This window comes from Thunnus thynnus, chromosome 7 (assembly GCF_963924715.1).
Source record: "Thunnus thynnus chromosome 7, fThuThy2.1, whole genome shotgun sequence".
In the NCBI taxonomy this organism is placed as follows: domain Eukaryota; kingdom Metazoa; phylum Chordata; class Actinopteri; order Scombriformes; family Scombridae; genus Thunnus; species Thunnus thynnus.
Genome location: NC_089523.1, coordinates 18,460,643 through 18,473,136, shown reverse-complemented (window position 1 = coordinate 18,473,136; position 12,494 = coordinate 18,460,643). Strand labels below are relative to the sequence as shown.

The following is a 12,494-nucleotide window of genomic DNA, read 5'->3' as shown; positions in this document are numbered from 1 at the left end:
GTCCCCCTACTGGAGGGGAATTTGTCTTGTAATGTCTGTTATTGACCACAAGGTGTCGCCACCGTTCATGAAAGATGAGGCATCCTCCCATCGCAGTTGGAAGACAACTAGAAGGATGGAGACATGATGATTCTTCTTGTTAAATATTTAATAAGCCTGCCATAATTTGTAAGCTACAGTATAGTATAGGGAAATACAAACAGGGCACAGTTCTTGTTGATACTACTAGTTGCCAGGTTAGCATATACAGCGAGTAAATAGGTGGAAGGAGAGTTGAGGGATGCTGAGGGAGCCGGCTGACGCTCAGATAAAGGACAACAAATAGCAGCCAGCGTGTCTGCAAACAAACCTTTGACAGCTTCCTCCTGAAACAGACGACATCATCATACGACACAAAATACCCAGGGTGTAAAACGAAGACTCAGCCACATGTGCACCATCGAGGTAACGATGTTTTACTGCATTTGTGAGCGTGTTTACTGTCTCGTTATTGGGAAAACGGTGTGTTAGCTGGCCCTATAACGTTAGCTTGCTACTCGTTAGCTTGCTATCTGATCCATTTAATCATCCTGCTGTGAGAGCATCTTCTTTAAATGAGCCTAAGCATCCATGAAGTAATGTAGCAAGGGAATGTAAACATTAATCCGGCAAGTTGTCAACTTCTTTTCCCTCGTTTCATCTTATAAGGTTCCCTGGACACGTAATTAAACTGTAGTAAACGTGACGTTACTCCTTAGTTTAAAAACTAATGAACCATCCTTCATTATCTCACTCAGAAAGCATTTAACAGCTTTTTGGTAATATAACTTTATTTAACCAGAAAAAGGCCCAGGTTTAAATACAAATCCCCATAAAACATACAAATTTAAACGTATAATGAATTACATACACATGCTGCTATATGAAGAAAACAGTTTTGGAAATGTACTCAAAATTTTTGCACACATCTTGTGTGTCTTACAGGGTATTCATATTTTGCTTAAGCTTATTTCTCTTGATTTTTTTTGTCTTCTTATCCCAGTGTTCCATGTTGGACTGGTTTTGTGTTTTTTTATTTTGGTTTTCTTCTTTTCTTTTTTCTTGTTTTCAAAATCAAATCAGACCAGGGCTTCAGCCCATCATACTGTCATCACATCCATGTTTCCATGCAACTGTTCATTCCTCTGCACAAAACAACTAAGTCAACAACATTTGTGAATTTCTAAACTGATTTTCGAAGGGCATGTCATTCGATAACAGTTCAAAAAGTATTTTTCTCTCATGGGGACTGTCTGAGGCCCGGCACCCAGTGACCTCTCATCTAGTTTTGAAACTTGCTTCAAGTCTATGAGAATCAAGTGTACTTCTTGTTGCAGTCCAGTGAGAGTGGGCTCGTCCATCTGCACAGTCTCACCTCCTAGTACAAACGTCACAACAGAGGAAGAGACGTCCCCCTCACCCCACCAGACCCTCAGCCGGCCAACTATAGTGCTATTATAGTTCAAGCAAAGGCTAATTGTTGTTCACTTACAAAGGGTTGCACAGTCTAAGTCTCAGGACGGTAATGCTGTCTCTTTCTACTGTAAGCGATATTGCAGAGCAAGCTGTGCCTCCATGCATTTTTACAGTGTAATGTGACTTAAAAGTTGGCTTGATGACTGCTGGCAAATAAGTTTTTGAAAGAAGCTGTAAGTTGGTCTTAGCTGTTTTTCTTGTCGGTTTTGCCCTTAGAAGAGAAGATGGCAGTGCTTGTGGTTTGTGCACTCCTGTGCCTGTCCGGCTGGGTCTCTCTCTACTTCATCCTGTGTAACATTAATGGGTCCCGGAGTTATGAGTGGAACTGTCGTCTTGTCACCCTATTTCACGGCATCCTGGCAGTCTGCATCACAGCATACATAGGCTATGTGGATGGACCCTGGCCTTTCACTTATCCAGGTAGGACATCCTCTGTCTGTAGATTAACTTATTAGAATTTAATTTGTTCATTTGTACTGTAAAGACATAATAACAAACGATGAGGGCAGTCTGAGTGATTTAAAGAGTATGAGCTTCAGTGCTTCACAACATTATGTTGTAACTGCTACATCAGTAGCAACAACATCGAATCTGGAAACATTATTCAGTGCTGCAACTTACTTTTTGCTAATAATTTTCTCAATGAATCATTTGGTCTAGAAAATATCAGAAAGTGGTTAAAAAAATGCCCACCACATGTTCACTGAGCCCAAAGTGACATCTTCAAATGTCCTGTTTTGTCCAAACAACAGTCCAAAATCTAAAGATATTAGGTATCTATCATATAAGACAAAGAAAAGCAGCAGATTGTCACAATTGAGAAGCTGGAACTAGGTGTTTTTCATTTTTGTTTGAAAAATGACAACTAGGCTAATTCATCATCAGAATAGTTTCTGATTAAGTTCCTGTCAATCGACTAACCAATTAACTGACTACTTGTTTCTTAGCATGTTGTTGAGATAGTTTGGTGTTACTTGAAACAGCTGTAAACATGCACATTGCAGGGGCCAAATCATTTTACCTTTCCTGTCTTAATTATGTATTGATTACGTATTAAGTTCCTAATGAGAAATTTGTTTCTACATGTTGTTGTTACATTTTTATGCTCCTATCAAGGTGATGACAGTGTTCATCACAGTGATTGCATGTTTTTTTTTGGCTTGTATTTCAAAAGTATGCTAACTAAAAACTGTCTGTTTGTGGATGCAAGGTACTAAGAACACCCCTCTGCAGATAAGTGCCATGGTGGTGAGTCTGGGCTACTTCATTTTTGATATGGGCTGGTGTGTGTACTTCCGCACAGAAGGACCCGTTATGTTGGCCCACCACACGATGAGCATCCTGGGAATCCTGCTGACCCTGTGGTTGGGGGAGTCTGGCATTGAGTCCTGTGCGGTACTCTTTGGCAGCGAAATCACCAACCCCCTCCTGCAGGCACGCTGGTTCCTCAAACAGACGGGACATTACGGGACACTTCTGGGGGACGTTGTGGACGTCCTGTTTGTGCTGCTGTTTGTGGTGATGCGAATCTTCGTGGGAGGCACAATGCTGTACTGTGAGCTGATCTCCCCAAGACCCAGATTCTTTATCAAGTGTGGGGGAGTGGCTATGTACGCTCTATCCTGGGTGTTCATGGTGGACATTGTTCGATTTGCCATTAGGAAGAGCAAGAGTTGGCACAAACAGCAGAGAGACCAGCAAGGGGCAGTAGCAGCTAATGGTCATGAAGGGAAGAAGGACTGATCGGCTTCTGTTTTTCTAAAGGAAATCAATTTACATTAAGTCTGTGTTTTTCACTTTGGAGAAAGTACATAGAAACTCAAGTTTTTGTATATTAAACTGAGATTTAAAAAGGGATATTATCGAGGAGTATCCTGTGACATGTGTCTAGAGGGTCCAACACCTGTGCATTTTGAAAAAAATTCATTTTTACGCAGATATTGCAGCTGAAGACATGTTAGATTGTTGTGTAAAAGGTGCGGAACAAACAACACAGACTAAGTTTATATCACTGAAAACCAAAGCACTTTCTATAAACACATGAACAGATGTTGATTTCAGCTGCAGTGAACTGTGGCCTAGTGATATGTGGCGGTGCTTATCCAAAAGGAGGCTCACTATTAGGAAATAGACAGTTTACATGTACTGCCCATGGTACTTGTGAGTCATATCAAAAAGCTACTTTTGGTTTCTCATCTATCCTAGGGGTTTTTTGTTTTTTTTTGTTTTTGCGTATGTGAACCTTTGAGCAGATGTGAAAGGTATACTCAGGTAGATGAAATCATACCAGAAACTTGGGATGAATTCCAGAGAAATGTGCATTTTTGATTACGTTGTTGAATACACTTTACCAGGTTTACCTGCTGTTTCAAATCCTATTCCAGAGCCTGCACAAAAGAGCACTTCTCTGACTCTGCATTTCTTTTAATTCCCTCATGTGAAGGGATACATGAGAAGGTCCTCTCTATTACATAGTCTTACTTTGGTCATAATAATATTTAGATATTTACATTAAGCTATAAATTGTTTTCAATGATGATGGTGAAATGGTGTCAGAATTAGAAATATAGATGGTATTTGAAGTTATTTAAAGTGTCACTGTATCTGTACTGTATTGTAAAAATTGACCTTCTTGGCTTAATCTTTGAGACAGAAGTCAGACAAAAGATCCACACTCTTTACAAATAGCTCCCTATTAATTTAATTTAATAGTGCAATGTTCCAGTCTCACAAAGATTGACTTGACAAATTAAATATATTTAATATTTTTATGCAGATCTTTTGTCCGACTTCTGCTTTAGCTTGATTTTTTGATCCATCACCTGTAAACGTTTCTTTGGATGCACATGTTCTACACTCTGTCTTGATCTTTGACAAACATATCCTACTGTCAGCATTGAGCAGGTAGCCTTCTGACAGATGACGAGGTGAAAACCTGTGCTGCTGCGCACTTGAGTGCATTCACTTTTGTTTCTAGCTCTTAAAATGTTATGTTTCAATATTAAGTAAGTCTTAACCCAAGTCAGTGACACACACATACAACTAGGGCTGAGCAATGATTATCATTTAGTGACTTTGAGTAAAATCATATCGATATGATAAAATTATATTAAGTTACCGTTTTACAAAATTCTGTTATCCAATTAAATTATTCCAGATTGTGATTAAGAACTAACAAAAAATGTTATTTAATATTTGGATTTACATGTGTGAAGAGTTTTATCTAAGTGAACATCAATTGTAGTATTTTGTGTGTGATTTTGAATACATTTGCCATATTAATTATGAGAAAAATATTCCTTTTAATATTATGATTTTTATGTCAACCATATCATCCAGACACAACACACAAGTGCAACATGGGATGAAGACAAGTGAATTGTTAAATGTAGAGAATGATAATGCTCAGCCCACACCATGACTGGATTGCTGACCAGCTTTCACCGTTGTGCTCAGACTTTATATCTGTGTTGTTGTTATTGTCTTGTATTTTATTTTTTAGTGCACACAAATTTACGCGGTAACGTGCTAAAACACCTGTCCTTCAATCGTTTGTGCATTTATGTTGTAAATGTTATGTGTTGCTCTCATCTACCTGTTTACCAAGCTGCTACTGTTAAGAGTCATGTGAGCATCACCTATATATCTACATACAGTATATCTACAAAACAAAAATCAAACTGGCGTGTGCCTTAGTTATCTGAATGTACTGCCATTTTTGTTTGTATTTTTTCTTTTTTGTTTGTCTTTTGTCTTCTTCTGTACTGTAAATCCTATAGCTTAGATATAGGAGTAAAGAAGAACCATATTTACTTTTTGGTTTCATGATTTTAATACAGTCTTTAGCCTTTGTAATCCCTGTGTGAAATGAAATAAAAATGTGGTGGATTGTTTTTATGCTTCAGAATAAATTTTAAACAACGAATAAGTCATATTTGCATTAAATGCTGCAATTACTCAGCTGTATAATTAGACTGAGACTGAAGTTACCTCACATGTCCACATGATGGTGTCATATCAATTATATATGAATGATCAGTAAGGAAAGTAACATAAGTCATTTGAAAGTGCAGAAATAAATACATTAGTAAAAACAACAAAAAAAACTTTTACAGCCTTGTCAACCGGAAATAGCATCACATTATAGTTTTAGTTAAACAACAGTGACCAGAGTAATATTCTAGGCTACATTAAAATTACTACAAAAGGCTTGTAAATTGCCATTACAGTTTTACTTCTTGCTGTTATTTTTAGCAGGAATGTCAACTGCTTAAAATGTGCTTTTGGTAGCACACAAAGTTTAATATACTGTATGACACTGTATGTTGATACATTGTGTGGTGTCAGCTTCCATAGGGGTACATAATTAGACAGGAATGCAATGCACAGCACTGTATAATAATCATGTAACAGGATACAAACAAACAAATTGACTAAAAGACAGTGGAGAAGAATAATTGCACATATTTCACACATTTATGTGTGCACTAACAAACTTTGACAGATTCAAAACTGCCCTTTTGAACCTCCACTATCAACCATATCCTCTATTATGAAATTTGTGATATTGTGATGTTAAGTTCGTCTTCTTCTCTCAGTTTGATAAAATTCACAAAGACTCACATGTAACTGAACACTCATACGCAGTGGACTACAAATAGAATCAGTGAAGATTAATTGCATTGAACATTGATCTTGGTCTTGATATCTTGTCTATGCTGACTCTGCAGATACAATAAATGAATCAAAGCCTCAAGACAGTTTTATGTGTCAGACTCTTGATTTTTTCTCTGTGTCTTACATTGTGTCACACATACAGCCATCTTAGCGACTTATCCCTCTCTGTCTTTTTCTGTGTAGATGAATTAAAGACATTGCTTCAGAAAACTGAGTGTCCTGTTCGTGGACAAAGGACTGGACTGTAAGATGTGAATAATCAGCATAATGACTGTTCTCCCAGTTCCAGACTAGCCACAGACTTGGCTAGAGTACAGAAGTAATTATATAACAACATGCATCATCATCAAGTTGATCAACCACCTAAAGAAAAGTGCATCCTTAGTGACAAGTTTTAGTCTTAAAAACTGGTTCCCCTGCCATGGAAAAGTAAAAAAAATAGCATCTTTAACTATTCAAACAACTAGAGCTGCAAAAACACATAAACAATTTTCATTATCAGCTAATTGATTTTTTGTTTAGTCTATAAAACTTTAGAAAATTGCTCTCACAGTCCAAGGTGACATCTTCACATTACTTGCTTGGTCCGATCAACAGTGTAAAACAAAAAGATATTTAATTTACAGTGATCGAACAGAGAAAATCCTCCTCACATTTGAGAAACTGAAACCAGATTTATCTTCTGTCACTGACTAATCAGTTATCTAACTAATAAACATAAACTATTTCAATTTATCTTTATCACAGAGATGTTGCTCATGTTTAATAGCTGAATAATTAGTTGATCGACTAACTAGGCCATATACGTAACTATATATCACAGGGCTGCAACTAACAATTATTTTCATTATCTTAATTAATCGATATATTAATCTATAAAATATTAGCAAATAGTGAAAATGTTTCCAGAGTCTAAAGTGATATCAGAGGTCTTCTTTTGCCCGACCAGCAGTCCAAAACAACAAAGATATTCAGTTTACTATAATAAAGACCACAGCAAACAAATATAACAAATATTCACATTTGAGAAACTGGATTTGGTGGGTTTTTGCTTAAAAATACCTCAAATTGTTATTCGATTATAAAAACTGATGCCTATTACTTTTCTGTCGATCCACTAATTAATTAATCGACTAATTGCAGGTCTGACATAACATTTAACAGATAGTTTATTTAGCCTATAGCTTACCATACATACTTATATGCGTATATACTGTATGCATAAATTAAATACTGTTCAAATTAATATAATGCCATCATTTTCAACATATTATCATGTTATTTTGCAACACTGTTCCTTGACGTTATACAGAAACATAATGAGTTTTCCCATCTCCCGGCGGAAGTGGTTAGTGGAAGCGCTATTGGACTCCAACAGCTAGCTGGCTAGGGCGTTGCTAGCGGCAGAAAGTGGGATTTTTGGTACCTTTCCGCAAGTTATATTCCTGTACAAATAACGCCTTGCGTTGGAAAAAACGGCGTTTGATGTTCTCTAAAAGTTTTAAGCGCCTCTGTGGTATTTTTGTTGTTGTTTACAGAAGACTGGTTGTTACTTTTTGTCCCGTTAGCTGGCCACATAGCTAGCCTGCTTTCCATCCACGGGAATTCTGCCGAGAAACGACTGAATTCTGGAAACATGGAGTCAAGGGACGTTACGCTGTGCTAACCGACTTCACTGGATTTTCTTTCCTCAAGGAGACTTTTTGAAGGACATAACACGGAGATATATCGCAAGCCAGCCAACATTCATGCGGTGCTGTATATATATTTTTCGGTCGTTGGCCGGCTCATTGTTGTGAACGGGAGTTTGCTTAGTTTGCACTCGAAACAAGAGCACACGAAGCAAAGTTTTTTGCTGAAAGAGCTCATCTGTTTTGTTAGCTGGTAGCAGGCAAGATTCAACGCCAGCCAACTCTCCGTGAGAAAGGATTTGCTAGAAAGAAAAACACAACAACAACAACAACAATGCGCTTTTTAAAATCGACCGTCTAACCAGTATTGTTTTTGAATCTAACGTCTTACACCGGTATAACATTAGCTGCGGTTGTTTTGCTAATTTGTAACACGGGTCGCTTAAACTCGCTATTGAACGACTCTCATGGTCACGGGAGAGTCGTCCCCACAGCCGCAGACAGGCATTTCTTGGAGCAGGGAATACCAAATGGGACTGGAGGAATTTCCAGCATCTTCAAAGATCATTTAGGCACCGAGGCCATTCAGCCGAGCAGGGGTGGTGGCAGACGGACTACATCGCAGGGCCAAGGTGTCTGTTACGTTGGAATACTGATTGTGTACACACCTCATATCGGCAGAAAACTGGGATGTGAATGCAAAGGATTCATACAAGGAGTTCATACATGCACGACAACTTGTGCCAGCTGGAACAATATATTTATTCTTGTTGCCAAAATATTGTTTATAGCCGGGGTAGGATATCATCTGACTGTACAGCTAATACGACCGAGGCCCCGATTCATTTTTAAGGTCTGCACTGTAGATTCCTTGCTGCTATTCAGATTTGACAAGGAGTATTGGTTGACACATAACATATAGGTAGTATTTTTTTTTCCTCCGGTGTTTCGCAGTGCCTTACAACACCCCAGCAGTGTTCTGCAGTTAATTTATTTTCAACATCATCCTCAAAATCCTTGCCTACTTCAGACGAATGCCAGAGAAGGACGCTCCATGAAATCGCCTCATCACACTCTGGAAAATGTTAATCGGATATAATTTGCTGCAAATCTAGAACCGGAAGCCCAATGAGTGACACACAGTCCAGCTTCACTGACAGGTACAGTATACCACAACCTTTTTCTATCCATGCACACTCCATATGCACAAATGCACTCCTCAAAGAAATGAAAACAGAACATTTAGTTAAAAGTTCTTTGATTTGAGAATGATTATGTTAATATGAAACACAACCCACAGACTGATGAAAATATGTTTTACGTGGTCCCAAGTGAAGCACTTCTTTGTGGTGATGTGCTCAGTAATAACTGTGTTATACAATCTAATTACTAAGGAGAGACATCAGATCTTGATGGAAACTCTGCTGATCTCAGCATGGGTAATGGAGTTCTCTGCAGACAGTAAAGTACTACTTGTCCAAGGAGTGAGAAGGCCTGCCACTGTTTGTGTGCCAGGGAATCTGTGATCCCTGTACACCTTTCAACATCACTATTACCCCTAAGCCTTTAAAGCTTACCTTCTCCTACACCTATTAAAACAATCTCTGGATTTAGACAAAACCCAAACTCCGTCAAGTAATCGCCTTATCCGAGGCATCAGTCAACTTAAACTCAAAGCTCGGACACTGTTGTCAACAGCAGTGAGCTAAATAATGTGTCATAGCCTGAAAAACACCGAATAGTAGAAAGATGTGTTTCTGTGTTATTGTAATCCATTGAGATACACATGTCCATTGCTCTTTTGCATCAGTACATGTATGAATTCCCCTGTTATTTTGTACCAGGAGAATGAAGAGGTTTCTATTCTCAAAATGACGTACCCTGGCAGTGCAGCTGAGGCTGTTGCATTACGTCAAGCCTTCCCACCTGAATCCCACATACCTGCTAGGAGAGCAAGCCAATACACTGGAATGTGGATGTTAGATTCAGAGCAGAAGGAGTCTCTTTGCATAGGTTGGGATATGAAATATTCTCATGGCTAGAGCATGAGCTAGAGGCTAAAGCCCAACCCCATTTTGCATGACCCCCCCCTCCCCCACTGCAATGATGACAGCAGTGGCTGGCACCAACTGCAATTGTGGTGCTGTTTATTATGATTTTTTTTAAACTGATTTTTTAAACAGTACTACCACAACACTGTGCATGGCACTAATGACTTAATCTGTGCAGCTGCTCTGATGTCTGGTGGCTTTCATCAGTAAAATGAAGAAGTCCGTGCTTTCAGATCACTTCAGCAAACCTGTGATGAAATTTACACTGCAGCTGATAGACAGATAAACCACAGATGTCACATATTGATGTCATGAGAAACACAGTGTGAGGTTTTATTGCTATGAGACAGGATGATTTGTCAAAGAATATCATCATGTATTTGCTCAGCTCAGTTTTGATACTGCATTGAGCTGTTTCATCTGTTTGTTTTTTTTACAAGCTTAGTGTCATAAAAGTCACAGTTGTTACAGTACCAGTTGGGCCTGATGCAGGCTATTATATTCATGCAAAACAGATAAATGCAAAACAGTGTGACAGCACTCTGGATGCTCTGCGACCAGCTTGTGCTGAAGGTAAACTCTGTTGCAACAACATGAGAGCTGGCCTGTGATTGCAATTATTGTTCAGGCTGCAGCGGTTTTGGAGGGTGTTTTCTTCCACAGTGGTTGATGATGATAACTTTATTGATTCATGGTGCTGTCTGTCTCCCCCTCTATCCTTAAGTCAATCTGTATTTCCCTGTCCTTGCTTTCTTTCCCTGGCGGTGTGGGGTAGTGCATTTTGTTTTTGCTCAGTTGGCCATGGTGGGAGTGCGCATCTAACATCTATTGGGGTTGGGCCGCCAGCCGGTGGGTCAGTTTAGTGTGCTGTTAGCTCTTTGTCATAGAGTTCTGCTGATCTCCACGTTTTTCCCACCCCCCACCCCCCCTGAGGCCCTCCCGGGAAGTGGTGCTGGTGACATCACTAATAGTAAACAATAGCTTTCAGTGGGAGCAAACTGGCTGTCCGCTGTATGCTCCTCTCAGGTCCATCAGTGTAGGTCAGGTACATTTGGAGAGGGTGGTCGTAGTATGCCTTCATTATGACCCCGTGGGAGGAAAAGGGTCAACAGTGATACAGTATCTCTGTGGCTTGTTAATTATGAAAGGAATTGCAACTAAAAATTATTTATGTATCCTTAAGCGTATCATTTAGTCATGACATTAGTCATTAAAATGCCAAATACAATGCCAAAATGCTCATCACAACTTACCAGAATGCAAAGTGATATCTTCAATAATCAAAATGTTTATTTTGCTTGGCCACAGTATGAAAACTCAAGAGCATTCAATTTACAATGTGAGGAGACAGAATAAAGCATGCAGCAAATTTGAGATGCTTTGAATTTGAACTGGTTGAATGACCTGGAAATGTTAATCAACTATCAAAATCGTTATCTGTTGTTATTATGTCAGTTGACTAATAAAGTAATCATGTCAGCACTAAATGATAACAGGGCACTGGAGTTGTTATTTTCCCTAAATGCAGAGGAATTTGTCTCCTCATGACAAATGTGTTCATGAGTAGCTCTGACAGCGCGGTCTGCTTGTGATGCATCTCCTGTATTTGGCAGCCCTCCCTCATAATGCAGTATGCTTCTACTCCATCCAGTCAGCACTGATACCGGGGAGGCTGTGTCAGCTGCTCTGAACTGTGCATTAAAATGAGTATCCAGAAGTCATTTAGAGCTCTGATCTGAGGTGCAAAGGCTCCAGCCCTGCATGCAGTGGAGAGCAGCAGTATTTATATGCTAACATGTTTCACACAACTGAAAGGACAAGATAAAAGAAGTTGGGGAAAGAAACTCAAGTTCAAGTCAAAATTAGCATATTAAATTAATTTATTAATAAATATTTAAGATATTAGCCTGCAGGAAACCTTAAAGCTATAAGATACACTGTCATATCCAAGTAGGGCAGTCAAATAGATAGCTGTACAACTATATGCATTGTATGGGGAAAGCACAACGCCTTCTGCTGGGTGAGAGATACCTCCAGGGAAGTGTCATTTTATGATTTTATGATGCAATGTTCTTTGGCTTAAGATTCTTAACACCTTATCTTCTCCATCAAATTGCTATGGAAAGTGTGACTTTCAAAGGCAGCGATTTCTCAAGAGTGAAGGAATTCATTAAATATAGAGCAGAGACAAAATAATTTTTTACCATATCTTAACCCTAGCTATGATAGCCTGTAGCTCTGACTAACCCTTTCATTAAAATCTTTGTCACAGAAATGTTTTGGGTCACAGCAAGCTTTAGCCAGCCTAAATATCACTAGGTTGTTGCCAGCTAATACATTTAGGTTATTTCAGGGTTATTATAGGTTCAAAATGAGGCAGCAGTGGTATTAAAAAAAAACACCTTCACAGAACACCTCATCTGTAAAACAAATGCCACCCAAAGCAGATTATATACAGTATGATGCTAGTGTATGCTGTATAGTCTTATGCAATCTAACACAACAACTCTGTAATAAATCCTACCTTACTGAGAGTATCATATTAAGACTTTGTTCAAATTGTGTCAAAGAGGGGTTGATTTAATTCCATTGTACATTTGGATGTTGTAGTTTGTGGTGGTGCACTGAAAGGTGTTTCTAA

The 12,494-nt window shown here is 38.8% G+C and overlaps 2 protein-coding genes across 6 annotated transcripts in view; both read left to right on the top strand.

Annotated features, from left to right (window-relative positions):
• The first annotated feature begins 79 nt into the window (after window positions 1-79).
• Window positions 80-5,387, top strand: tlcd5a (TLC domain containing 5a). Of its 2 annotated transcripts, none has more exons than XM_067594705.1 (3): window positions 80-444; window positions 1,711-1,914; window positions 2,798-5,387. In XM_067594705.1, the coding sequence occupies exons 2-3, from the start codon at window positions 1,719-1,721 to the stop codon at window positions 3,235-3,237; spliced, it is 636 nt and encodes a 211-aa protein (XP_067450806.1). In that variant the 5' UTR covers window positions 80-444; window positions 1,711-1,718; the 3' UTR covers window positions 3,238-5,387. The 2 variants fall into 2 exon arrangements, with proteins under 2 accessions (XP_067450806.1, XP_067450805.1); XM_067594704.1 differs by having other exon boundaries at window positions 2,705-5,387.
• Window positions 5,388-7,518: 2,131 nt separating this feature from the next.
• Window positions 7,519-12,494, top strand: part of arhgef12a (Rho guanine nucleotide exchange factor (GEF) 12a) — a 40,207-nt gene continuing 35,231 nt past the window's right edge. For 2 of the 4 annotated variants that reach the window (XM_067594703.1, XM_067594700.1), the window contains exon 1: window positions 7,520-8,962. In XM_067594703.1, the coding sequence (XP_067450804.1) occupies window positions 8,931-8,962 (32 nt within the window). In that variant the 5' untranslated portion in view covers window positions 7,520-8,930. Of the gene's footprint in view, window positions 8,963-12,494 lie in introns of all 4 variants that reach the window. The other 2 variants (XM_067594701.1, XM_067594702.1) reach the window with 2 other exon arrangements.